At 38.3% G+C, this 27610-nt stretch overlaps 1 protein-coding gene across 3 annotated transcripts; it reads right to left on the bottom strand.

The window, feature by feature from the left end:
• On the bottom strand, positions 1-27446 carry LOC128858030 (apyrase). Of its 3 annotated transcripts, none has more exons than XM_054093955.1 (9): positions 27285-27446; positions 22183-22374; positions 13615-13840; positions 13237-13434; positions 12764-13169; positions 893-1050; positions 726-822; positions 281-638; positions 1-208 (listed from the first exon to the last, which is right to left on the bottom strand). In XM_054093955.1, exons 2-9 carry the CDS (start codon positions 22275-22277, stop codon positions 115-117), a joined length of 1632 nt encoding a protein of 543 aa, XP_053949930.1. In that variant the 5' UTR covers positions 22278-22374; positions 27285-27446; the 3' UTR covers positions 1-114. The 3 variants fall into 3 exon arrangements, with proteins under 3 accessions (XP_053949930.1, XP_053949931.1, XP_053949929.1); XM_054093956.1 differs by lacking the exon at positions 893-1050 and adding an exon at positions 9109-9266 and having other exon boundaries at positions 2-208; positions 27285-27444; XM_054093954.1 differs by lacking the exons at positions 1-208; positions 281-638; positions 726-822; positions 893-1050 and adding exons at positions 8250-8446; positions 8524-8881; positions 8954-9050; positions 9109-9266 and having other exon boundaries at positions 27285-27438.
• Between the last annotated feature and the right edge of the window lie 164 nt (positions 27447-27610).

The raw sequence follows: 27610 nt of genomic DNA, 5'->3' as shown, positions 1-27610 counted from the left end.
TACAATTTTCCAAAATCTACCAGAAAATGAGAGCTCGTGATAGAGCCATTTAAAAAAAAAACGATTTGCTAATATAATATATCACTCCTTTAGTGTAATCGATTTGCGGATGTTTCATAATACCGTTATACGTTTCTCCTTTCCTGTATAAATTGGAGTTATTTGATTTGTATATGACAATAAGGCATCCAAGTCGGTCATCTCTTTTCTGTAAATTTAATAAAAAAAAATGTATTAAATGAAGGGATTATTTTTTAAATGCTTTCTCAGAGTTACTCACTGCCAGTCAGAGCCATAATCTCTTAACATTGTGAACCCGTCTCCTCCTTCTGCAAGGAAATCTGGGGCCACGATGCGATAAATTTTTGTTGAGTCCAAATCATCGTAGACTGGAATTTCACAATCGGCGCAACGCACTTTAACATCGACTACTCGTTGACCCACTGGGTTGGTAAAATTGTAGGTTATTTTTAGACCGGCAACTTGTATGAATATTGAAGAGCTAGTGACTCCTCCTTCCAAATTAATTGGGTTAACACTGAATTCCAAAGCTTCTAAGAGTTTATGACCCGGTAGATTAAATGCAGCGAGACGATTCTCAAAGGGTGACATCGTCACTAAGTGAGCATATGAAATATCTGCAAAATACGTTTCAATTACTATGTACTATATACTTACATATATACATATGTATTAAAAGTCCAGTTAGGTATCTCGGTACTTACTTCCTCTGTAAATTGGCACCCGCAAAGCACCTGTATTTACAAGGCCAATTGAAACATTTGTCCAAGGACTCTCCGAGTATGGGGTTAAGCCAGTAAACTAGATTCGTTGATGTACATACATATATGTAATCCTTGAAGATTCGTAGTTATGGTTTAGTGATACTTACAGCGTGTATCATTGCGTCGCAGAAGAAATTTCCCAAATTGCACTCGCCGGCGCTGCATGTCGACTTTCTTAATTCAACTCTTGTTTCGCCCTGAATCACAGAGCCGAGTACGTCCATCTCTTTTTTAATTGGTTCGATAGCAGCCACAGTTTCAGGGTCTGCAGAGCACACATCAGTTGAACAGAGAATAAGACTATAATATTCGTATATATTTTTTGGCTTTGGTTAAACCAAATAAATGTTCCTAATATTTAATACATAACCTAATTATTTAAGCAGCCTATGGGTGATTTATAATTTACGGAAATGGCGTCGTATCTGACACTTGAAATCCAGACAACTGCAGTATACAAAGAGACAAACTATGGAGGGCGTGAAGACCAAACTAAAAATTTCCATCACTCAAGAACATGTTTTTACTTAGTAAAAAGATTATTCAAAGACAAAATAGCCTTATTAAATTTGTGCCACCTTGTATAATAATACATATAAGGGGCTTCCTCCATGTTCACAAGACACCTCAACCACCAAGGGAGAGAAAATTAGATACCTTCATATATCTTCTTCTTCTTCTTAATTGGCGCGATAACCGCTTACGCGATTTTGGCCGAGATTAACAAAGCGCGCCAGTCGTTTCTTTGTCGTGCTAACCGGCGCCAATTGGACACACCAAGTGAAGCCAAGTCCTTCTCCACCTGATCTTTCCAACGCAGAGGAGGCCTTCCTCTTCCTCTGCTACCACCAGCTGGTACCGCATCGAATACTTTCAAAGCCGGAGCGTTTGTATCCATTCGGACGACATGACCCAGCCAACGAAGCCGCTGGATCTTTATTCGCTGCGCTTTGTCTATGTCGTCGTAAAGCTCATACAGCTCATCGTTCCATCGTCTACGATATTCGCCGTTGCCAACGTGCAAAGGTCCAAAAATCTTACGCAGAATCTTTCTCTCGAACACTCCAAGCGTCGCTTCATCGGATGTTGTCATCGTCCAAGCTTCTGCGCCATACGTTAGGACGGGCATGATGAGAGTCTTGTAGAGTGTTAGTTTTGTTCGTCGAGAGAGGACTTTACTGCTCAATTGCCTACTTAGTCCAAAGTAGCACTTGTTGGCAAGAGAGATTCTACGTTGGATTTCAAGGCTGACATTGTTATCGGTGTTAATGCTGGTTCCTAAATACACGAAGTCTTTTACAACCTCAAAATTATAACTGTCAACAGTGACGTGGGTGCCGATACGCGAGTGCGCCGACTGTTTGTTTGAAGACAGGAGGTACTTCGTTTTGTCCTCGTTCACCACCAAACCCATTCGCTTTGCCTCTTTATCCAGTTTGGAGAAGGCAGAACTAACAGCGCGGTTGTTAAGGCCGATGATGTCAATATCATCGGCATACGCCAGCAATTGTACGCTCTTATAAAAAATTGTGCCTGAGCGATTAAGTTCTGCGGATCGTACGATGCTCTCCAACATCAGGTTAAAGAAGTCACACGACAGCGAGTCACCCTGTCTGAAACCTCGTTTGGTATCAAACGGCTCGGAGAGGTCCTTCCCAATTCTGACGGCGCTGCTGGTGTTGAGCAACGTCATCTTACATAGCCGTATTAGTTTTGCGGGGATACCAAATTCAGACATAGCGGCATACAGGTAACTCCTTTCCGCACTGTCGAATGCAGCTTTGAAGTCGACGAAAAGATGGTGTGTGTCGATTCTCCTTTCATGGGTCTTTTCCAAGATTTGGCGTATTGTGAATATTTGGTCGATGGTAGACTTTCCAGGTCTGAAGCCACACTGATAAGGTCCAATCAGTTGGTTGACGGTGGGCTTCAGCCTTTCACACAATACGCTCGCTAGAACCTTATAGGCGATATTTAGAAGACTAATCCCGCGGTAATTGGCACAAATTGCAGGATCGCCCTTCTTATGGATTGGGCAGAGCACACTTAAATTCCAATCGGCAGGCATGCTTTCATCCGACCATATTCTGCATAGGAGCTGATGCATGCACCTTACCAGCTCCTCGCCGCCATGTTTGAATAGCTCAGCCGGCAGTCCGTCGGCGCCCGCGGCTTTGTTGTTCTTTAGCCGTGATATTGCTATTCTCACCTCGTCATGGTCGGGTAACGGAACGACAATTCCGTCGTCAACGATTGGGGTATCGGGATCTTCACTTTCTCTATGACATGCGCAGCTGTCACTGTTTAACAGGTTCGAGAAGTGTTCCCTCCATAATTTAAGATTGCTCTGTACGTCAGTCACCAGATCGCCGTCTTTGTTCTTACAGGAAAACGCCCCGGTTTTAAAACCTTCCGTAAGCCGCCGAACTTTCTGGTAAAATTTTCGGGCGTTGTTCCTATTGGCCAGCATCTCAAGCTCTTCGCACTCACGTATTTCGGCCTCTCGTTTCTTCTGTCGGATAATACGTCTCTCTTCCTTTTTCAGCTCTCTGTAGCGATCCCACATGGCTCGCGTTGCGCCCGATCGCAGCGTGGCTCTATAGGCGGCATCCTTTCTTTCTGCGGCAGCATGACATTCCTCGTCGTACCAATTGTTTTTTCGGGCTCGCCGGAATCCGATTTCTTCTTCGGCGGCGGTACGTAGGGAACGAGAAATGTTGCTCCATTGCTCGTGCATGCCGGTTTGTTGGGCAGTGCTCTCTGAGAGCAGGAGTGAGAGTCGAGTGGCGAATCTTCTGGCTGTCTGTTGTGATTGCAGCTTTTCGATGTCGAACATTCTTTGCGTAGGTAGATGTACGTTTTTTGCTGCACAGAGGCGGGTGCGCAGCTTGGCTGCAACAAGGTAATGATCCGAGTCGATGTTGGGTCCTCGGATCGTGCGTACATCTAATACACTAGAAGCGTGTCTTCCATCTATCACAACATGATCGATCTGGTTTCGCGTTTTTCGATCAGGAGACAGCCAGGTAGCTTGGTGTATCTTTTTATGCTGGAATCTGGTGCTGCAGACTACCATGTTTCGGGCCCCGGCGAAGTCGATCAGCCTCTGTCCGTTACCGGATGTTTCGTTGTGCAGGCTGAATTTTCCGACTGTGGGACCAAAAATTCCCTCCTTGCCCACCCTGGCGTTGAAGTCGCCAAGCACGATTTTTATGTCGTGGCGGGGGCAGCGCTCATAGGAACGTTCCAAGCGCTCATAGAAAGAATCTTTGGTCGCATCGTCCTTCTCTTCCGTCGGGGCGTGGGCGCAAATTAGCGAGATGTTAAAAAATCGCGCTTTGATGCGGATTATTGCGAGACGCTCGTCCACCGGAGTGAACGACAGTACTTGGCGACGAAGTCTCTCTCCCACAACAAATCCGACACCGAATTTGCGCTCCTTTACATGGCAGCTGTAGTAGACGTCGCAAGGTCCTATAGTTTTCTTACCTTGCCCCGTCCATCGCATCTCTTGGATGGCAGTGATGTCAGCCTTTACTCTCACGAGGACATCAACCAGCCGGGCAGAGGCACCTTCCCCATTAAGGGACCGGACATTCCAGGTGCATACCCTCAAATCATATTCCTTATTTCGTTTGCAGGGGTCGTCATCAGTAAAGGCAGTTCTCATCCGAGGCTTTGCAATTCTTTTCATTGGGGGGGATTTTTAAGTGGCGGGTCCCAAACCCGGCGCACAACCAGCTATCCTGGAATGTTTCGCCTTCTCACTTTAGCTCACTCCCGAACGGGTGTTCGGAAGCTACCCAGAGGATACGTGGGCTAATCCCGGCCGTTGTGAGCTGCTTGAACCATATGTAGAAGAATCGTCCTGGCCACTCCCAAGTGAATGGCGATCAGTAACTTTCCCCACTTGCGTGGACTTCTACACATGGAACCATCCTCCCATACCATATATCAGGCATATCATAAAGATGTACTATGATTTCCATAATTCAGCAAAATGGTTAAGGCCTAAGAGTTTGTAATTTCATTATCCCATCTGCAGAAGCTATCAAGCGGAAGGAGGTGAAGGAAAGTCTTTTCCACTACTTATGTGAGTGTTCAGGGCTTGCTAGGGCACGACTTCGCTCTTTCGGTAAGCCCTTCTTACAGGAAATTAATGCGATCCTAGACATCGAGATAAAGAATTTGCTGTTATACTTGGATCTCACAAAATGGATCTGACTTATAAGCAAAAAAAAAAAACAAAACAAAAAACACGAGAACAGTGGTAGTAATGGTGGCGGTCGGTAATTAGGATTATTTCATTAGAAATACTCAACCACTTCAACAACAACAACAACTACAACATTGAGCAAAGACTAATATGCGTACGCAGTTCATGGCCAAATCAACTCCTTTCGTTATTCTGAGAATTTTGTTATGTATATGTCTATATGTCTAAAGCGGCCTCGGTAGTCTAGCGTAAGTGCACCAGCATGCCATCCCAGAGGTTACGGGTTCGAATCCCACGTAAAGCACGGTCCTCGCACTTTTCCTAATTCACCTACTTTCCCTATTTCTAAAACAAAAAAAACAAAAACAAATTCCTCCAATTCCATTCCCCAACCCCAAAAACGTATCCTTTCCAGCCTGACTCCCACGCAATAGTCAGCGTATTATTTGCTCTGTGGCTGTTAAAACAAACAAAAAACAAAGAAAAACATACAGTACACATTGCATCAGTGGCGCCAGCAAGAGGAAGTGGGCAACCCGCTGTAATAGCGCAGACACACCAAATATAGCGAACCATTCAACCATCTTTGCGATCCTTCTGCCACAAAAATGTGAAACACAAATGGCGATCCAAGCAGTAAGAAGTTGTTCCTAAGCAGCGACAGGTGGGCATTCCCACTACTTAGGACTGGTAGCGGCAGGCTAATCACCTACCCTGTGAGAAATCAAAACAGATTCACGAAACCAACGCAAAACTGTGTGGAGTCGAGGCCCTATGTGCCCGAGAGGAGTAAACAAGGAAAAAAAATATATATGTCTATATTGAGCGGCCGCCATTGCCGAATGGCTTGGTGCGTGACTAGCATTCGAGAGTGCGTAGGTTCGAATCTTCGTGCATGAAATAGTGGTCGCCTCTCGGCAGGCAATGGCAGGCCTCCGAGTACTTTTTTCGATGGTTCCAGTGAAGTTCCGCACGATTTTACCCAATATTTTCTTTTCATTTTGCCTGCACATGAACACACTTAACACCCTCTTTTGCCCACGTTTGTGGGCATAACCTGTTATTTTCTTTTCTTTAGAATTTGTTCGGAAATAAAGAGTAGCTCGAAATGGCCGACATAGGGTGAAAACTATTATTTTTTAAAAACTTAAATAACAATAAAATGGTTAAATAAACTAAAAGAAATGCAGCGCTAGCAACGGAGGCTTTTAGCTGTCATCTTTAATTATTGCTTCGGCTGATGTTTATAAATAATTTGCAAAACGTAAAAAAGTGCAGACAAGAAAGTCAAAATAATTAAAACAAACAATGCTCAAACTAAACGAAAAAACTCGATACGCTCGAGCCCACGCTATTTTCCACGATAACTTTCATGGAATGAGCATCGAATAGGTGCGCGGATACTCGTTGCTCATACGCCCGGGCTGCGCGAACAAAATCTGGAACTCAACTGCGTAATGAATATTATTTAATAGTTAATAAAAGTTAGGGATATTTTCATTACTACAAATAAATATTTTAAACCATATAAACTGAAATTTTACAGGATGTATTTGGTTTTGTTTATGATTAGTAGTCTTTTATTACAAATAAAAAATTTAAGTATTGGGCAAAACAAATAAATTTTAGGTAGCTCTTAAAACTATAGGAAAGTTTTTCAAAAAACACACGTAAAATTCAGAAAAATGCATGACATTTTTATTTAAATCGATAGTATAGTCCATATAATTTAATGTTTGAAGATTGACCGCGACTGCGCTTCAAATGGTCCATCCGCTTAGTCCAATTTTGGCATACTATTTCCAATGTTTCGGCCGGTATCTCACATATAAATGCCTTAATGTTGTCTTCCATTGCGTTAACTGAAGCAGGCTTGTCTGAATAGACATGAGCTTTAACATAGCCCCACAAAAAATAATATAAAGGCGTTATATCGCACGATCTGTTAGAGCAAGGCTACGAGTTTTGGGTTCCGATTTCGTGAGAATGAGTAATATTAGTTCTCTAAAACTGGAGAATATATACAGATTTGCCAAAGAATTTGGAAAATTCTCACAGGACTAACTATCTCTATCTCTGTCTCTATTCTTTACTATATCTTTCTCTGATACCTTTCTCCTTCCCTCCTTGACTATCTACCCTCTTTCCAGAAGTGAAAAGAATATTGCGGCTGCAAATGAGAGTTTTGCCGAAGACCCAGAAGACCTGATTCAGCGCCGGTCTCAACAACTTGGCTTGTCTTATGGCTCTACTTGGGCGATTTTATCCAAAGATTTTGGTCTGAAAGCGTATAAATGTAGCTAGTACAAGATTAGAAGCCAGCCGATCTTCCAAAGCGTCATAATTTAAAGCGTTGGACTCTCGCCGAATATCCTCATTTTGGGATCCAAATTTTGCTCAGCGATGAGGCTCATTTTTGGTTTAATGGCTACGTCAATAAGTAAAATTGTCGTATTTTGGCTGAAGAGCAACCCGAAGCTATTCAAGAATATCCATTACATCCATTGAAAACAGCCTATGGACTGGAGGCGTTATCGGTCCATATTTCTTCAAAGACGAGGCTGGCGCTAATGTAACAGTGAATGACGAACGCTATCGCGCCATGATAAACGACTTTTTAATGCCGGAAATTTAAACCAGTGATCTCCACAACATTTGGTTCCACGGCGCTACTTGCCTTACAGCCCGTGAAACGATGGATTTATTGCGTCATCGTTTCGATGAGAAATTTATCTCTCGCCTCGGACCAGGTAGATTCACCACCAAGTCTGTGTGATATCACACCTTTGGACTTTTATTTTTGAGGATATGTTAAGTGTAAATACTTTATGAATAAACCAGCTTCAATTGAGGCATTGGAAGCCAACATTACTAAAGTTATTCACGAGATACCAACGGAAGTCCTTCAGCGAGTCATTCAAAATTGGGCGAATTATGGATGGCCGAACACGACGCAGTTGCGACCAACATTTGAAAGGGATTATCTTTAAAAAATAAATGTCACAAAAATAATAAAGACCGCCCATCCAATTTGATATTTTGTTGTTTTATTGCAATTTAAAATCTGGAACCTCTAAATTGATTACCCTTTAAATATGTGCATCTCAAAAGCATGTCAAAAATGGGTAAAAGACTTAATATGTTGATTTAAACTTTGTGGATATATCGTTAGAGGGTGCGAATACTGCTGGCAAATATCGATAGTTCTCCACTTCTATGAGATACAATGGCACGTTAAGAAAATAAAATTTGAATGCTGAAACATTTATTCACTAAAGTTAAATATTTTATTTGTAATTTCTGTGTACAAAACTATATTCGAGAATGTAAGAGATGTAAGAGCGTTTATAGACCCCACGTGGATATTCGTTTATCTATTCCTGTGTATATGGGACTTATGTTCCGGGTAAATGACACAAGCGCATCGACATCCGTCATTTCTCTCCTATAAAAATTCCACAAGAAATATACCAAAATCTGTAATGTGTATGAATGTATATGTATTATGTGAGCTTTACGTACTGCCAATCCGTTCCATAATCCTTAAACATTTTATAACCGTCCCCTCCTTCCGCAAGAAAACTTGGTGCTACAATCCGATAAATTTTCCTCGAATCTAAATCTTCATAGAGTGGAATTTCACAATTCGCACAACGTACTTTAACATCAACTACTCTTTGACCAGGTGGCCTATTGTAATCGTAGGTTATTTTCAAGCCGGATACTTGCAAATAAACTGCAGAGGTCGTTGAATTATTCTTGAAATCGATCGGCTTCACGCTAAGTTCTAACGCTTCTAAAAGTTTATGCCCTGGCAGATTAAAGGCAGTAAGCACATTTTCGAATGGGGACATCGATATTAGATGTGCATATGTGAGAACTGCATACCATGAAAAAACAAGTTAGAAGTGGTAAAAATTTTATGGAACTTGATACTCAAATATTTACGTACTTCCGTTTCTTAGTGGCACGCGTAATCCTCCCGTATTAATCAGCCCAATAGAAACATTTGTCCATGCCATATCGGAAAATGGCGTTAGGCCAGCAAACTATACATTTGCAAAAACCGATTAGTTTAGTAAAAAAATACCTATTTATCAAACTTACAGCATGAATCATGGCATCGCAGAAATAATTTCCTAGATTGCACTCGGTGACGCTGCAATTGGACATGTCCAAATATACTCTGGATTCCCCAATAACAACCTTAGCCTTTTTGTCGATCATACTTTTCCATGGTTGCATAGCATCAACAACGTCGGGGTCTGCGGGTTGTTAAACGGGTTTTGTTTAATTTATGATATTACGCATTATATAAAATAATTATTAATTACCCATTAGTTTGTTAGTTCGATAGGAAGCATGCACTCTACAACAATTTTTTTAGTAACATAATTAATATTTAAAATTAACAACTTTTATTTGTTAATATCCATATCCACAATAACCGTATTCGATTCGCCATTTGTTAGTGGGTAGCGAATAAATGAAGCGACTGGCATAAATAAACATATCTTGGCAGCACTGGAAAATATTTGCCAAAAATTACATTTGTTTAGAAGCACTCTCTGTGTTCTCGTTCTTCTCAATGTTGTTTTTGTCGTAAATTAAACAATTGCAAGCAACAGAGCTCTCGTGTGCAGAGAAGAGAGACATTAATGTTCTCTGCCGTGTGTGAACACTACGAGCACCACCAAAAGCGAATTCTCAAAGTTTAAACAACAAAAGTTTGCCTGTATGAATGCGTTGTTGCCAAATATCAGAAAAGAGAGTATTTTAGCTGTTTTTAATTTTTTTGTATGAAAACGAAAAATATGGAAGTTTGAATATTTAATTAAAATATTTGCATACTAAAATCTTCATCACAATGTGTGAGGTACCGCTCCTAAGGCGAGAAAAATTTAGCGACGTTCTCCAAGATTTCTATTGTTTGACTTATTTGAAATCAAAAAACCAAACAACATTTCAATCTTTGAAGCAGTGCTAGAATCGAATTACCACAACAAGAATCTATAAAATATATTAGTGGTATTCAGGAATCACAGCAATTATAGTCTGGCAAATTTGCTAAATAAAGGGTTTTTCAATTGGCGCGGGTCGATTTTGGCGCCCTGTGGCAGCCATTTTGTTTTGGTGACATCTGTCAAATCTTTTGTTTATTATGCATTTGTTTATGCCAAATCATCAGGGCAAGTTACACGATTGAACAGCACGTTTAAATGATAAAACTTTATTATCAAAATGAGTGTTCATTAACGCAAACGTTGCGCGCATTGCGCCCATTTTTCGGTACACGTGGTGGCCCTTCCAATTTCTTATGGCCCATATTGAACCATATGGACCTAGACGACATGTGGTTCCAGCAGGACGGCGCTACGTGCCACACAGCAAACGCCATTTTATTCCATTTCAACATCTACCCGCCCTTATTGAAAAACCCTTTAGTAGAATGGCTGAATGTGTGCCAGCTTAGCAAAAGAGCTATCAAAATAGCCGATTTTGGCAAATATAGGAAGGAATTACTAAAAGAGCATGATTTTAAAAGAAAATATTTTATTTTATTTTTTATGTTCTTTTTTTTTGCAGTGTTATTACACAATGGTGCCCTCTCATTCACGTGAACACTTCTTAATTTCTTTTTCTTTCATCTTCTTTTATGCGCGTTTCCTTTATTACAGTTTAAAATTTAAATTTTAAATACTAAACAATTTTCACGCCACGAAAAGAAAAAGATATATAAATAAACGCCCTGCACAGAGTTCAATTTGGATAATCAAATTTTCTCAGGGGTAGCTGTGTGCAAAATAACTAATAAGTGGCAAGTATAGGTACATCAAATATACATACATACATACATATGTATAATATTTTGTTGTTGTTTAGAGCACCTCTGCTTTTTTATCTTTTTGCTCAGATTCCTAAACTCCACTCAAGGCTTATCTATTAAAGGTGAGATTAGTAAACCAGCTGATTTGTTTTTTTTCGACATGTAATTAAGAAGATCGCCATGAATAACTTCATTTATTATCCTATTTTGTCAACCGACGTATAATTGCGGTGGGAGTTCTATTCGCAACGAACGGTTTTATTAGCGTACGATAAGAGAGGGCAGGGATCAAGTAGAAGAGAATATTGCAAAAGTTTTTCCGTCAAACCCCAGGCGACTTTTCCATATTTGATTAAAAAATGTATACTTTTTCTGCATTAGATTATAAATCATGAAAATTGATAAATTAAGCTCCTCTTGATGAACAAACAGGCATATTTTTGTTTTTGCAAATCAGGGAATATAAATACAAGAGGATACAAATATTCAAATTCAATTTTCACTCGATGAAACAGTTTCAAATGTTTTTTCTCGTTTCGCGTGGGCCCTAAGCAATTGCCTACGCTGCCTTACATAAAACAAATATTTTTATCTAAATAGAAAGGAAGAGCGGCGAAGAGTCCGAGAAATATTTCTTATGTGAGTTAGTTATTACCAAGGTGGATTTATTAAGGTGACAGCATTCACCCAGCTGAATTTTTCACCGTAGGTATGGCTTACGTCAAAATGATATGCTTTGTTTGTATGTATTGGTATGTTTACATTTGCTTGCTGATTTTGACGTGATGGTTGGACCAAACGCAACAACAAATACATGTAGGGTTTTTTTTTTTAAGTTGATTATTTATTTGGTATTAATAATGTTATGTACTAAAATAAACAATAGTTTTAAGTATATGATATGTTTGCTGTCACCTGTAATAAATTCGCCTTGGTTATTACGCAGCAGCAACGAATAAACGAAAGTGCGCAGGTGTGGGGTTCCAGTTTACTCCCCCACTTTCGTTTATTTATTGCTGCTGCGTAATAACAAACGAAGACAATAGCGAAGTCAGTGACGTTAGCACCAACAACAACAGCTACAATGATGAGAGAGCCTGAACACAAATTGGATAATTGCGATGTGCAAGTTGGGCGAGGATGAATTAGTGAGAAGCGTCATGCACAAAGAAGTTGTTGTCATTTCGGTATAATTATATTATGTAAAATTTTTCTTTGGTTATGACACTCATGCAGCACGCATATAAACGAGTAATACATAGAAGGTCCTTACGTTTATATGAGTAGAACATGCGAATTGCAATTAAACACAAGAAAGACAACAATACCAGAATAAAACTATAAACAGATTTCATACCCCTTTTACTAACCCCAAGTCTTCAGGTTTTATTTTAAGCTCGCTTAGATAGTGGCCTGCTCCAAAGGACGACACTTAGTCATGTGGTATCATTAGTGCATATAGGTATATTTCTATGAAGTTAAAGGTCGATTGATAAAAATATTATCAAAATAGGAACATAAATGGTCAATAAATGGTTTTAATACTCAGTCTCTTATCCTACCTCCGATACTCACGAGATGATCTTCGGTCAGTACAGTGCTGGATGGTGGACTGAGCGGAATGAAACAAATCATCGTGAGCCCCTTACACAGCTATAAACCCTTTAAACCAAAAATCCCGCATATTTTTTGAACAGAAGTATGTTAATGTGAAGATTAGTAAAAAATTAGATGAAAAGCTTGTTGTTTACGTATTAATTTTATAATAAAGAGATTTACGAAATCTAACATAAAGACTACTGCCCAAGGCTTGAGTAAGGATTAGTAGAGTAGTAGAGTTAAGTGTACAAAATTGAATAAATCAAACGAATTTTAGCCGAATAATACAAAACTAAATTTAAGTACAAGCAATACTAATGAAATTTGTTTACTTACCTTCTGGAACATTTGAACCCATGTATATGGGTGCACCTGAGTAATCGACAACGTTACCATCATCATCGAAAAATACTGTTATATTGCCAACATATTTAGCATAAGCTGCTGCTTGTACGATTAAAACACGGTGCCCACTTTTGTGTATGACTTCTGTTGGGTAGGGACCATACGCTCTGTCCGGGCCTGGAGGTGTGTCACCTGTATAGAGGAAAGTATGCGAGTGTGAGCCCACTATAACGTCAACTTCGTCACCGGCAATTTCAGCAATTAGCTTATCTACATCATAGCCACAATGTGTGATGGCGATGATAATATTTGCACCCTGTGCCTTCAGCTTTTTCGCCTCCTCTTGTATAACAGTGCTTTCGTTGAGGAAAATCAAATTGCTGGTGTTGGCTAAATCCTGATATGGAGATATTCGTTAAAAAAATTATGTACATGAATCATTCCTTGGACACAACTTGACTTACATAAGTGGTCTCGAGAATAATTCCTATGACACCGATTTTTCTATTACTACGCTCGATTATCATGGAACTTTGATATTTTCCCTGGATATCTGGTTCATCACGTGCGTCCATATTTGCCACCAGCATGGTGGTATTGAGAGTATCAAGGAATGGCACCAGACCTTCAATGCCATGATCAAACTCATGGTTGCCGAGTGTCTGTAATAGTTATTAAAAAAAATTTAATATTTTTAATTTTTTTTTTTTTCTTTAATCTTTTTTGTTTTTTTTTTTTTGTTTAAATATTGTATTTATTTAATTTTTTTTTTAATCTTGTATTTATTTATTTTTTAAATCTTTTTTTTTTTTTTTTAGATCAAATTACTCGTATTATATTACCATCGCATCTGCGGGCAACATGTTCAGAAATTGACTCGTTACATTCCATCGTCCAATATTGTACCAAATGGTGCCTTGAAAACTGTCGCCTGCATTGAAGTAAACCGGATTTTGGTCCTTTTGTTCCTCGAGTAAACGTTTCACCATGTAGACGGTACGTGCGTAACCTCCAATACACTCCTCACCAGCATCGCAGGTTCCTCCTGTTGTGTCTGTAGCCTCAAATCTGGATTGGTATACATATGGAGCTATTATAATTTTACTTAAACGTATGTGCATATATGTGCATGTGTGTGTGTACGATCATATTTTTGAATTTAAGTAAAACGATATTTCTAATAAAGCAATTTGGAAATGTAAAACTATTTATGTAAAATCATTTGGCCGCTAAATTCCACACAAATGGAAACTTGGACTGTTCAAATTTTGACATACTGACAGCCGGAAGCATAGTCAGAAAATGCAAACAACAAGTAGTGCATAATGCGCAGTGTTTAAACAGCACTATTTAATTTTTTTTTTTAATTTACTTTAGATATCTGCCCCTTGGAGGTCTCCTTATGGTATGAAAACAACGCTTTAGTGCTGCTTATGAAATGATTACTGTGAGAATTCCCTCACACAGTACCATCGAGCTCTAACCAATTAAAGTTTAAGCGAGCTCACCCCGGAACTAACTTAGCAATAGCTCAATAGCTAATCTGCACTAATCTGCTTAAGCTAAACAACCTAAAGAGGTATACACTTATATGTAGAACAACGATGTCTTCTTAATCGATTAAGGGGACAGATTACCTGTAAAATTTCGAAAACAAAAATTTTTTTTTCATAAAATGTTAATATATAGTACGACTCTATTCTTTGCGTTCGAGAATTTTCATGTATTCAAACTTTAGACGCGTTTTTCTCAAAACTATATTTTTCGAATTGGTGTACACGATAACTCGAAAAGTTATTTACCGATCTCCCTGAAATTTTGCACACATCTTTTTTATGATATTACTTTCTATGTGAATTTACAAGTTTTCGAAGCAAAAATAATAGGAAAATTTGTCCCAAAATTCATTTTTTTTTTGTTTTGAAGCATTTTATTCCGAGAATTTGTTTTCCATTTTTTTTAATTCATATAGAAACTAGCTTTAACCCGCCGCCCCGATCGCGTAGGAGAAGTTTTGAGGGATTTAGGATACGTATATAAAAGAATTACCAACAATAATTTCATAGAAAATAATTTTTTATTAATAACCATAATATTACAATACCCGGCATCCGTTGCTGTGCCTCGTTGGATAAAATCAAAACAACCAATCAGAAAAATATCAAGCAAAATCATTTTTATTAATTTTCTATCTCAAACCGTTTTTGAACTTTTTTTTTTTATTTATTGTTTTTTTTTTTTTATTTGGGTCATAGTTGAACAGCTTATGCGAATTATGAAGTCTAGAGTGTGCTATAAATAGTGGGAAATAGGAAAAGCTAAGATTTTTTAGATAAAATTTAAGCAAATATTCGATTATTAGTGACGAATGAGAGTGGTGGCGCGGCCTGGGGGCTCTGGGAAGGGAGTTCCATCATAAAAACATGCCTATAACCTTCATTGGGTGAAAATATGAATGTATAAAAAGTTTTACGTCATTTGGTGTTGTCGTTTCGTAGTGATGCGCGGACAACGTACAGACATTCACCTTTATAGTATAGAAGATTATGACATTAACAAAAAAACAAATTTTTGGTTTTTTGTATTCAGGTCACTAACGCCGATGGTGCAATGCCCGCCAATTGAGAAGCCCCGCTGGGACCTTCCTGGAAGAATTAAGTGTACATCCGCCATTTTAAATGATTCAAATGAAAAAAATAAAAATTGTATATTATTTTAATGTATAAATAAACTGTATGCCAATTTTGAAAAAAATATACTGACTTCTTCATTTTAAATAATTTTAATGAGGGAAATATGGCCGTTTACAGGTTCTGTCCCCTTAAAGATTTCAACAGCGCTTGGTTGACGCACTCTAACGTACCAACCTGAGAGCTGCTCGCAGGTTTCAACAAGTCAGTAATTTGTACCGGCTTCTGCTATGGTTTCTTTTCTTATATTTTATAAAATTCAATAAAATATTTTGCAAGTATTTTAAAAAACGCATGAAAAGTTCGACTATTTTTATTAGTTATTTTATATGCCCTATGATCAGAAAGTACCGGGAATGTTTAAATAAAACAAAACAGAGTTAAATTTCAGGCAAATTTATTTTATCTCCTTCAAAATATGAGCCGCCTGAAGCAACACACATGTGCCAACGTTTAACCCAGTCCTCCATGCAAGCCTGGTAGCCTTCGTCGCATTCTCTTTGATCTCCTCTATCGACTGAAATCTCCTTCCACGAAGTGGTAACTTCAACTAAGGAAACAAAAATAAGTCGCACGGGGCCATATCAGGTGCATACGGTGTTTGCACGATGGTATTTACTTGGTGCTTGATCAAATAATCCAGCACAATTTGGGATCGGGGCGATGGCGCGTTATCATCATGCAAAATCCAAGAATTGTTTGCCCACATTTCCGGCCGTTTGCGACGTACAGCATCTCTCAAACGCTTCAAAACGAATATATAATATTCTTTAGTGACTGTCTGGCCCTTGGCAATCGAAGAAAACAGTCAACATCACCTTCCGGGTACTTTTTGATCATAGGGTATGTAATATTGAGATAACTTCTTATTTTATTTTTGATTATTTTTAAACAATATAAACCTTTTAAATACGAAATAAAAAAACCTGATGTGTTTGGTTAAATTTTTATGAAAAAAATCCGAGTGTCAAGTGGTTAAAAACTTCTCTATGTGATCCTCTTCAATTTGGAGGAAACCAAAAATCGGTTAACAAGCGCGGTAACTCTCGCTATTGACTATAATGATTGTTTCTTACTCATTGTCGGACAAAAAATTATCCAATGATAACTTTTGCAAAAAAAGTCTAACTAAATAATCACCCGTTGGAAATGCGGTGAAAATGAGTTTCGTCTGAAAATATGACCCTTTCGTAAAAATCATTATTCAAATAGATAGCAACTCAAATCGGGGATGTTGTTTTAGTTGCCAAAGCCAAAACAAAATCTGTAGTTCAAATTCCAAATGATAGATGGACCACCCTGTATATTATAAGTAGTACACACAAAATAGTTATTAAAGGCTAGACTTTATCTTGTTTTTATATTCTTTTATTTGGGTTAGCAAATCCATCGCTACATTTTAATTTGCAATAAACAAGTTGATTCACGTGCGTAAGTGTACATATGTATGTATATACGAGTACACATATGTATACATACAGATCGCATATCTAATCTTAAGTTCTCACAGCACGTATTTCGCTCTCCCATTCGTAATTCAATCTCCGATTAGTCGTTCGAATTACGTAAATTGCCATATAGAATTACGAATAATTGCCCTCTCTCATTGTTATCGAAAATTTATCGAAAGTAGCTATCAAACCAGAGTGAAAGCGTAAACCAAAACAAAATTAATAATCGTTGAATAATAAGCCGAAAAGTTAGATTTTAATAATGGAAGTAAAAAAGATATTGTGAAAAAATTATTACGCCGTGGAAGTTTCTGAGCACCTCCAGAATTGTGGAGGAGATCAAATTGTCTTCTGAGGAACTGTTGCAGCTATTGAAACAAGTGCATCTTCTAAAAACTGTGAAGTTTTCATTAGCCTCAGAAAGTTTAACTTGGAAGAAAGTTGTTCCTTTCAAAAGTTCATATAAAAGCTTTTTTATAAAACATCTTGTTATGTTTTAGGATCAAATTCACCCCTTTTGGGAGACAGGCTGTCAATGCGCTGATGCATTTTTTCTTTAAAATTAATTCTCAAATAAGTCGAAGACTTTTTTATATTTATTGTACGAATTATAAAATAAAGTAAAACCTTAGTTTTAATTTACTTTTTTCCCCATCACCGATGTTCGCAGCAAATAATAATAATAAAAAGCAAAGAACAAGAAGGGCAGATGCCAAAATGAATTATTAATGCATTTCAAGGCTAATGATTCGTGTTCAACTACTCGTCCACTGCACGTGATGCCCCAAGTGAAGATTTGGTTCGTTAATGGTGGAAGAATCTCGGCAACAAGTTCGGTGGCAAACAGTCCCCGGTCGGGGCCCAGCCCAACTTTGAGAACAAATGGAAATATTGAATTCGTCGCTACAAGTTTTCGCGATAATCCGCGTCAGTCTGTGAGCAAGAGAGCATCTGCCCTGGAACAATCTTCGACTTCACGCCTTCAAAAGTCAAATCGTGCAAGCGCTTAAGCCTAACTATTACAATTTGCCTAAAAATTTCTGCGAGACAACGTTGAAGCGATTTCGTACCGTAAATACCATCTTTTGGAGTGATAAAGCCCACTTTCATTTAAATGGAAATGTAAATAAGCAGAATTGCCTTATTGGTCATCTAAAGGACTATAAAAACATCAGCAGCCTCTTCACAGTCCCAACGTGACGATTTGGTGTGCATTGTCGACCATATTTTTTTTAATCGTCGAGGGAAAACTATTTCTGTGAACACACATGGTTTCAGCAAAACGGCGCTACGCCACACACGGCCAGAGACACCATGATGATACTGCGTGATTTCTTCTCTAACAAACTGAATTTCCGTATCGGTGACTTATCCTGACCACCCAGGTCGCTCGATCCTAACTCTACGGACTTTTTTCTGTGGGGATACCTCAAAAGTTTAATATATGAAACAAACCCTGCGACGATCTCAGCACTAAAACAAAATATCGCTCGCGAGGTTAATGTCATGCCGAAATCACTTATTCAGCGAGTGGCATTAAGAACAGTGGCCAGATTACCTGGTTGTTTCCGACGAAAATTTAGAGGAAAGAATCTTTAAAAAATAAAATCCGCACTTATCTACTTTATAATTTAGCTTTTAATTCCTAATTCGGCCACCGGGTACGCCGTACATACATAAATTTGTACATACTCGTTTTAATAATTGATTTATAAATCGATGCTAATCTCCTCCACTATTCAAAAGTACTATAGCACACGCGATTGTGTAAAGATAACCAGTTCCTTATAAAACAATTGCTAGTATATATTAGTATCTACAACTTACTGTAAAATTTAGATTATATAAGAACTTTACAGTAGTAAAATATATACATATATGATACATTTCAATTTAAACTTCGCCTGTGGTTTGGGTTGGTAGCCGGCGTCAAAATTATTTGATTATGACTGCAGCGTGCAATTAAGGGGTTAAGGGTAGTCAAAATGTTCAAAAAATTTAATTTTTTTTTACAATTTCTTAAAGTAAAGGGTGGTTAAATTTCAAGGGCCGATGTTGAATGTGAACCACACCTAAACGTCAATTTTTTTCTGCATTTCATTCGACATTTTTCAATATCAGACTAAGCCAATTTGAACCATGGAAAGATACACAATCGAGCAACGCGTTAAAGTTATTCAGGCTTATTATGAAAACGGGCGTTTAAATCGAAATTCATATCACGCACTTCGTGATTTTTTCGGTCAATTTAATCGTCCAAATGTGCGTACAATCGGAAAAATTGTGCAAAATGTTGAGCAAACCGGGTCTGTAGGAGATGTGAAAACACCAGTGCATGCTAGTACAGCTCGTTCGCGATAGTGTGGTTGAAGAGCCGTCCACCTCACCTCGTCATCGTGCCCATCAATTGCACCTCTCACGCTCGTCCCTGATGAACATTATGCATAGACTTGCATTTATACGCTTACAAGGTGCAATTGACTCAAAAACTAAAGCCTCTTGACCATTTCAAGCGTCGTCAATGGTCAGAATGGTGGCAGGAAATGGCAACAGTGAATGACCAATTTTCGAAGAAAATCATCTTCAGTGATGAGGCACGTTTTCACCTCAGTGGATTCGTCAATAAACAGAATTGCCGCATTTGGGCGAATGATAATCCAAGACTGATTGCCGAACAATCAATGCACTCACAAAGACTGACTGTTTGGTGCGGTTTATGGGCCGGCGCCATCATTGGACCGTATTTTTTCCAAAATGAGGCCGGTCAGGCAGTTACTGTAAATAGTGTTCGCTATCGTAAGATGATAACGAACTTTTTATGGCTCAAGAGCTAAAGGATGAGATAATTCGGCACATTAACGGCATAGAACCTCAATTATGCCTCAGCGTCATCGAAAATTTGGACCATCGGATGGAGGTGTGCCGCCGAGGCTGCGGCGGCCATTTGGCCAATATTTTGTTCCATACGTAATTGAGCCATACCAATATTATCATAATAAAGAGAAATTACAATAATTTCCTAAAAAAATTGTATTTTATTCAAAATCAACACCTTGAAACTTAACCACCATTTATAATTCCGTAGAGGGGGATAGGTTTGATAACGGAGAAAGACTCCACCTGAATAAGTGTCAGTGTGGAGCTGACAAGGTGACAAGTGTACCCATTTTCATTTAAAAAACGGTATTTTAGCAGCCGAATTCGCAAAGGCAAAAACTAAATACTGGGAAGGTTAATGAAAGAAAAAAAACAGCTGGTCTAATAACAGAGCTGCTTATAATAGCAGTCTTCGATTCGCCACTTCTCTGCTTGCTTGCCGAAAAATTTGGATTTGAAAGCAACAACTGAGAGCGGTTAGAAATCAATGTACCACATGATTAATTTGTTTCTAATTCAAAAAACCTTCAAAAAATGTTATGTGATCTTAATATCTTGCATAAATTTATATATGTGATATGTTCACCATAAATGTGTGTTTTTTTTAAGTATTTTTTAGTTAAGCGAGAGCAGGAGACCAGGTTTAGAGTTAGAATTGAGTTGTAAGAGGTGAGGATTACTTTTTATTAGAAGTATTTATCGAGTTCAATGAAACTGATAAGAAAATCATATGAAAAAAGTGCGTGCTCTTATTTATTTGGTATGAGGCCTGATTTGGCAGATTGATTAAATATCTTTAAGTCCTTAAGTAACTAAAGTTACATCTAGAGTATTTGCACTACGCGCTTTTATGTTTCGGCCTTACGTAAATCGAGAGGGGCGAGAGAATAGGACTTACTATATTTTCAATGTTATAGTTCTTAAAAGAAATGTTGTAATTTTTTTTTTTATTTTGCAGGTTTTAACCAACTCACTTCTACCTGAATTGGCTTATTTAACCGCCTTTAAGTTAAGGTTTATGAAAAATAAGCGTTTAAAATTAAAAAAAAAAAAAGTTTAGTGCGCCGAAATTTACCGAAAGCAATATTTTAAACGAGGTATGTGCTCATAACGGCGGCTATGTTAACAAACTAAATTCCTTAAACGTCAAAACATATCATCGTCAAGCATTTTATACGGTACTTATATCCGGAAAATACTGTAGTCGAAAAAGAAAGTCGTGTATTTAAGCTGTTTTTTTGATCAGGCTCATTTGGGTTCCCGGTCACAGCGGCATAGAGAGAAACTGCTGGGCTGATGAGCTGGCTAGACAGGGAACTTTGGAGACGGTTTCGTCGCGTAATGAGAGAATTAGGGTTCCCCTGAGAACCTGTGGTCTGCTCCTGGAAAGATGGGCCTCGAGACAACTCAGCGAGCGCTGGGTTAGTGCGCAAACGTGCAAGGTCGCGAGATCCTTCTGGCCACGGGTAGATCGGGGACGCTCAAGGGAACTCCTAAGGCTAACAAAGCCCCAGCTCTCAAATTTGGTGGGCATCCTTACCGGACATTGTCCGTTAGGTGTTCACGCCGTAAGACTTGAGATTACCTCAAGTCCGTTCTGCAGAAACTGGCTGGAGGACGAGGTGGAATCATCCCAACACCTTCTTCTCAGCTGCCCTGCTCTCGCCTGGCAAAGACTTAGAAATCTGGGCTCCCACTTTTTCTCTACGCCTGCGGATATAGCTGGCGTAAGTATCATAAATTTGGTGAAGTTCATTAGTAGCTTGATACGGCTAACTACGAACGTAAATCAGCCCCCGTCGGCGCCGTCGTAAAATGTATGGTCATCATCGTATCTAATCCCAAGGCTCCTTCTTCCTTCCCACCTCCTTTCTCCTCTCCCATGTATGGCACCACAACGGACGAATATCTTAACATTTGTCCAAGTGAGCCCTTTAGCTAGGGCAGCCATTTAACCTAAGCTGTTTTTTGAAAATTAATTTTAACTTGCTGGCACTGCACGCTCATCACTTTTCAAAAGTGCTGCCAAGCCAATTTAACACTTTACTTATTAATGAAAAAAATATTGGCACATTTTTTCTTTTACTTGTGGTCATAACATCTCTGACATCATAAATGTTCATTATTTTCATATTTCTCATTAATTTATTTAGTTTTTTTTTTTTTTTTATTTCCACTTTGACAGATGTGGAATGACAGAAAAATCCCCGAATCGAAATTTAATTTCTAAATAATATATGGAAGCAAGCCTTAGTATCTAAAGGTACTTCTCATGCACGGAATGTCTGCTTTTGAGTCACTTTCCAAAATGATTCAATTTGACAAACACTTTTCTTGTTTCATCTGACTGTACCTTAAAACTATACACTTATCTAATTTAACAGTTAGTTACCTTGCGTGAAAGTCGTTGATGTGAATTATGGATAACGGAAATAGATCGGCACTTATGGATGGCACGAGTAGAGCGATTATAATTAGCAACTTCATTTTTCGTGTACACTGCAAATTCACTCAGCCACTTCTCTAGTTAGCGCGCGCCCGTGGATTCAATAGGTCCATACACCGCCGCAATACAAACTGACAGCTAAAAAACAATACACATTTTGAGTAACCAGCTAATAAATGGAACTACTTGCGTTAATCTTTATTGATGCACACATGAAGCATGAATTTAGTGCGATAATAAGCAATAAAACTCATTTAAGTTAGCAGAAAAAACCAACCATAGCCATGCATACTTTTATATTATAAATATTGAACGAATTTTAAAGCCTTAAAAAAAAAAATAAATAATTGGCGCGTACACTTCTGTTAGGTGTTTGGCCGAGCTCCTCCTCCTATTTGTGGTGTGCGTCTTGATGTTGTTCCACAAATGGAGGGCCCTACAGTTTCAAGCCGACTCCGAACGGCAGATATTTTTATGAGGAGCTTTTTCATGGCAGAAATACACTCGGAGGTTTGCCATTGCCTGCCGAGGGGCGACCGCTATTAGAAAAATGTTTTTATTAATTTTGCCTTCACCGAGATTCGAACTAACGACCTCTCGGTGAATTCCGAATGGTAATCACGCACCAACCCATTCGGCTACGGCGGCCGCCTTAAAGCCTTACCATTTCTAAATATCGGGTGTTTTTTGAAGAGCTTGAGAACTTAAAATGATAATATAAGGCACAAATATTGTTTGAATGAATTTTTTTATTATAATCTAATAATAATATCTGACATATGTCCCCCGCGGCTACGAGTTACACAGTCCATTCAAGTTCAATTTTTGATTACTTTTTCCAATAAATTTAGCTGTGTGGCGTCAATGGTGGCTTGAGTATTGCAATAAATTGATTAGCAAGCGCGCCGTACGGTTGGTACCAAATGTCGTCGATGATTTGATGTTTAGTTAATTAATTTTTGAAAACAAAAATTCAGTAAGCATGGCTCAATAACGCTCGCCATTCACCGTTATAGCAGGTCTTTCCTCATGTAAGTCAAAGGTAAAATAGACGGAGTGTTATATAAACTGCGCAAACAGATTCTTTTTTTTTCAAAGTAAATTTTCATAACTCAAAATCGTGGTGCTGGCGTTAAACGATTCATGACGGCTTGCCAAACCTTATTGAATAGAAACGTCAACACAGTTTGCCATTCTCACTATCAAACCATAGTTATCCATATTGATAGTTCTCATGCAGCTAAAAAAACATCCGATACAATAAACGGATTAAGTCTAGCTCTATATTAATCGATTGCTAGCTTGTGAAATACAATGGAAGAGTAACACATTATATTATCATCCGGGAATGACAGCTTTATGCACTTTTATATTGTATTGTATGATATGCAAACTCCCATTTTGTTCTAACATTCTTGAAGTGCGGGGTGAGCCAAACAAGACCTACTAATGTTAAGCACAAATAACTTTTTTATTTTTTGGCATATTTATTTGCTCTTTTTGTAGGTTATAATTGAATTGTTGGAAATTTATTATGGAACCCTACCGCAAGACCACCAACAACGACTACAATACGCTATTCGTTTTACACAATTAGCGACACAAATTGATTTTTTAAATAATGTTCTGATGTCGGATGAAGCGCATTTCAATTTAAATGGTTATGCCAACAAACAAAACTGTAGATTGTGGGGCTGTGAAAATCCAAGGGCAACAGACCAACATCAGTTGCACTCATCTAAATGTACTGTTTGGTGCGGTGTTATGGCCAGTAGAGTTATCGGTCCATATTTCTTCGAAAATGAGGATGAAACGCCGGAATCGATTTCAGGAGCTTCTTACAGAACATTGATTGAAAACTTTTTGCGGCCAATGGCGGAGCAGTATCCTAATTTGTGGTTTCAACAAGATGGAGCAACGGCGCATACTGCTAGGCAAACTATGGACCTGTTGCGTGAAATTTTTGGCGAACGTCTGATTTCCAAAAATTCAGATTTCCCTTGCCCTCCTCGTTCGCCAGATTTGACTGCGCCCGACTTCTTTTTATGGGGATATTAAAAAGACAAAAGTGTATCTTAATAAACCAGAGACTATTAGACAGCTGAAGCAAAATATTCGAGACGAAATACTGAGCCTTCAACCAGAAACAAGAGGTGTAATGGAAAACGCGTTAAAAAGAGCCAATCTTTGTATCGAGAAAAATGGCGGACATTTGTCTGATGTAATATTTCATAATTTGTGGAACAACATCAAGACGCACACCACAAATAGGAGGAGGAGCTCGGCCAAACACCTAACAGAAGTGTACGCGCCAATTATTTATTTTTTTTTAATATTTCATACATAATTTCCATAAAATATATTTAATGTATAAAAACAATTAACCAAAATAAATGATTATTGCAAAAGTTATTTGTGTTTAACATTAGTAGGTCTTATTTGGCCCACCCTGTACATTAATGCATTAGGGTTATCCTTATACATATCTATTATCTAATTAGAGAGCAGGAAGGTATTTCTTTAGGGGCTATTTCTTCAGTGAAAGTTAACTATAGTTAAACTATGTTTACTTAATTCGATAACAAATAGCTAATAGTGTAATTATTCCAGACGAAAACTTAACTTAAGAACTTAAAGATGTTTTCTCAAGCTTACGCCAAATCAGCTTACGTATGCACCCTCAAGCGAAATAAATAAGAGTACACCATTCTTTCATAAACAGTGACTCACAGCTTATTTGATGCAGGTAATACTTTTTTAGAAAAAAGAAAATGACCCAATATTTATTAAATTTAATAAAAAAATATATACGACTTGTAATGATATGTTTGTACTGTTTACCACTGCAGAAAGAACAATAAAAAAACAAAGCTTGCTGAAATAAAAAGTGCGTGCAGCGTAGTACACTTAACAGAAGTGAAACTTTCAAGGCAGACAAAGAAAGAGAGAGAGACCCGAGAGAGCATGAGAGAGAGAGAGAGATAGAATATATATCTAAATAAATTCACAACATTTGCAGAGAATACAAATAGATAAAATTTACAAAAAACGGAGAAGGTCGACCGGTGTAGGTAAACGCCGGACACAAACCGTGGCAACAACGCGCACTACTCCGAGCGTTTATCACCCGCACAAACGCAGCGATTCCAGTACCGCAGCAACGGCACAAATTACCGCAAGGCAATACCAATAAATCCGGCGCCGGAATGGATAACACTTTATAGTAAGCACAAGCATTAGCCAGGAAACGGAATAAGCGCCAAAAAGTGGTCCCTAAAAAATTGGGACCAAAAAACGCCCGAAACAGTAGGCACCAACAAACAAGCGCCAAAAAGTAGGCAGTGTTATTTCTCACTAGATATTAGCAGCCACAAGGAAAAACTCAGGAAAAATAGCCTAAAGTGTATCTAAGATATATATAAGCAATAGCTCTCTCTCTCCTTCTCCTTTACGTTATATCTTTTTTCTCTCTCCCAGAACGAAAATGCCCAAAACGTTGCATGTCCTTGAAATTTTACTCTCCATTCGCGCTCGTCCATCGACGCCTAAGAAGTTCCACTTCAAAAATATAGAAACAAATACAGGGTGGGCCATATAGCGTTTGCTTTTTGAGCCACCTATTTTTTTGAGAATGGTCACACAAATGACATGTCAAATGTGTTCATAATTTACTTAAAGGTTTGAAATTTACGAAATGCTATACGCTATACGCTTGAACAAAATTAGGAATATTGAAAACCTATTTCCAAAGTGGTGAGTCTTCTTCTTCTTTTCTGATTTTCACATCGGTGGCTACGTCAATAAGCAAAATTGTCGGATTTGGGGCTCAGAAAATCCACACTTTACTGTAGAGAAGCAAATGCATCCACAACGAGTCACTGTTTGGTGCGGTTTTTGGTCTGGCGGCATAGTCGGGCCATTTTTTTCAGAAAAGTTTCAGCTTAGTATTTGCAACAAGGTTTCCCAACAATCCCATAAGCTGCCCTCGCTTGAGCAGACAAAAGTTGATTGTATTTTCGAAATTCATTACATGTACTAAATGTCTAATTGGCGCGAGCTCCTCCTCCTATTTGTGGTGTGCGTCTTGATGTTGTTCCACAAATGGAGGGACCTACAATTTCAAGCCGACTCCGAACGGCAGATATTTTTTATGAGGAGCTTACATTCGGAGGTTTGACATTGCCTGCCGAGGGGCGGCCGCTATTAGAAAAATGTTTTTCTTAATTTTGGTGTTTCACCGAAGTTCGAACCTACGTTCTCTCTGTGAATTCCGCCACCATGTACTAAATAAATGTGAAAAAGTTCAATGTCTAATAATTTCGTCAAAAAAAAAAAATTACTCGTAACCATCTAATTGTCATGCCACCAGTGTGACTTTACCAGAGAACATTGAGAGAAATCAACGCTTTTCTCGCTTGTTTATGTTTTCAGCAGCAGTTTTCTTTGTATCTACTTTTTTCGCTTTTTTGCAGCAGCTAATTTGAATTTCAATTTTACTATCGCGATCGTACGCTCTCATTTTCTGCTCTCTTCTACAAATTGTTTGTGTTAAGAAACATTTGCCGGCAGAAAATTTAAGAATTATTGAGAGCTATCAGTACAGAAAAAAACGCTTTGTAAGCCATTTAACTGGGGATGTGTGCACATATTGAAAACGAAAACGTGCCCAAGTGTAAGCAAAACCAGTTTAAATAAGAATTGTTAACAATGAATTAATTTTCCCAAGTATTTCATACATTTTCGCAACCAAGCGTTGTACTAAACGCAAAATACAGCCCGCCACTACCTCTCCCCTAATTCTACTTAATTGCGTTGGTTTTAGGGATTTTGTCATCCCGATATCTCCCACATAAAATTCCCTAATTTTTTTTCATTTCCATTTAAATGGCGGGATGAAAATCCTCATAACGCCAGGGCATTCCACCGTCTGTACAATTTATAACTTATTTCGCAGCGGAGGTAGCATTCCCTTAAAATGGATTATCCATTTTGCTTATTTTACAAGAAGAAGCTATGCAGATAGCGTGCATTCTTCATTAAATACTTACTCTTTTTATTATTATCACCAATAATTAAAGCTTCACTTTCTTACACACGTATAAAAATTATGTAGAAATTAATTTAGAGATCACTGAAAGTGTGGATCAATTCGTCATTTGTATTAACTACAATAAATGATCAAAAGCATGTCGGATGTATAAACATAAAACAACAGCTGAGACTGTAGAGCTCAGCTGTGAAAGTCCGAATTTTTTAGCGCAAACAGTGTTGCCGTTTCCGAAGAATTTACTAATACGTGCGGGCTTATATACCACTCACGTTGATTTTTGTGACTTTGCATGACATGAGATTTTAAATTGATTTAGATTCATAT

The sequence above is a fragment of the Anastrepha ludens genome, chromosome 3, assembly GCF_028408465.1.
Source record: "Anastrepha ludens isolate Willacy chromosome 3, idAnaLude1.1, whole genome shotgun sequence".
Lineage (NCBI taxonomy): Eukaryota > Metazoa > Arthropoda > Insecta > Diptera > Tephritidae > Anastrepha > Anastrepha ludens.
The sequence above is the reverse complement of the archived record's forward strand: the minus strand, read 5'-3'. Positions and strand labels throughout refer to the sequence as shown.

Bases quoted from the DNA above. Each gene is read 5' to 3' on its own strand.
- LOC128858030 (XM_054093954.1), bottom strand. From the start codon at position 22,277: ATGAAGTTGCTAATTATAATCGCTCTACTCGTGCCATCCATAAGTGCC. The intron at 9,267-12,763 runs GTAAGTAAACAA...AACAACCCGCAG, and splicing joins GGGTTCAAATGTTCCAGAAG to ACCCCGACGTTGTTGATGCT. The intron at 8,447-8,523 runs GTACGTAAAGCT...GAATTTTTATAG, and splicing joins GATTATGGAACGGATTGGCA to GAGAGAAATGACGGATGTCG.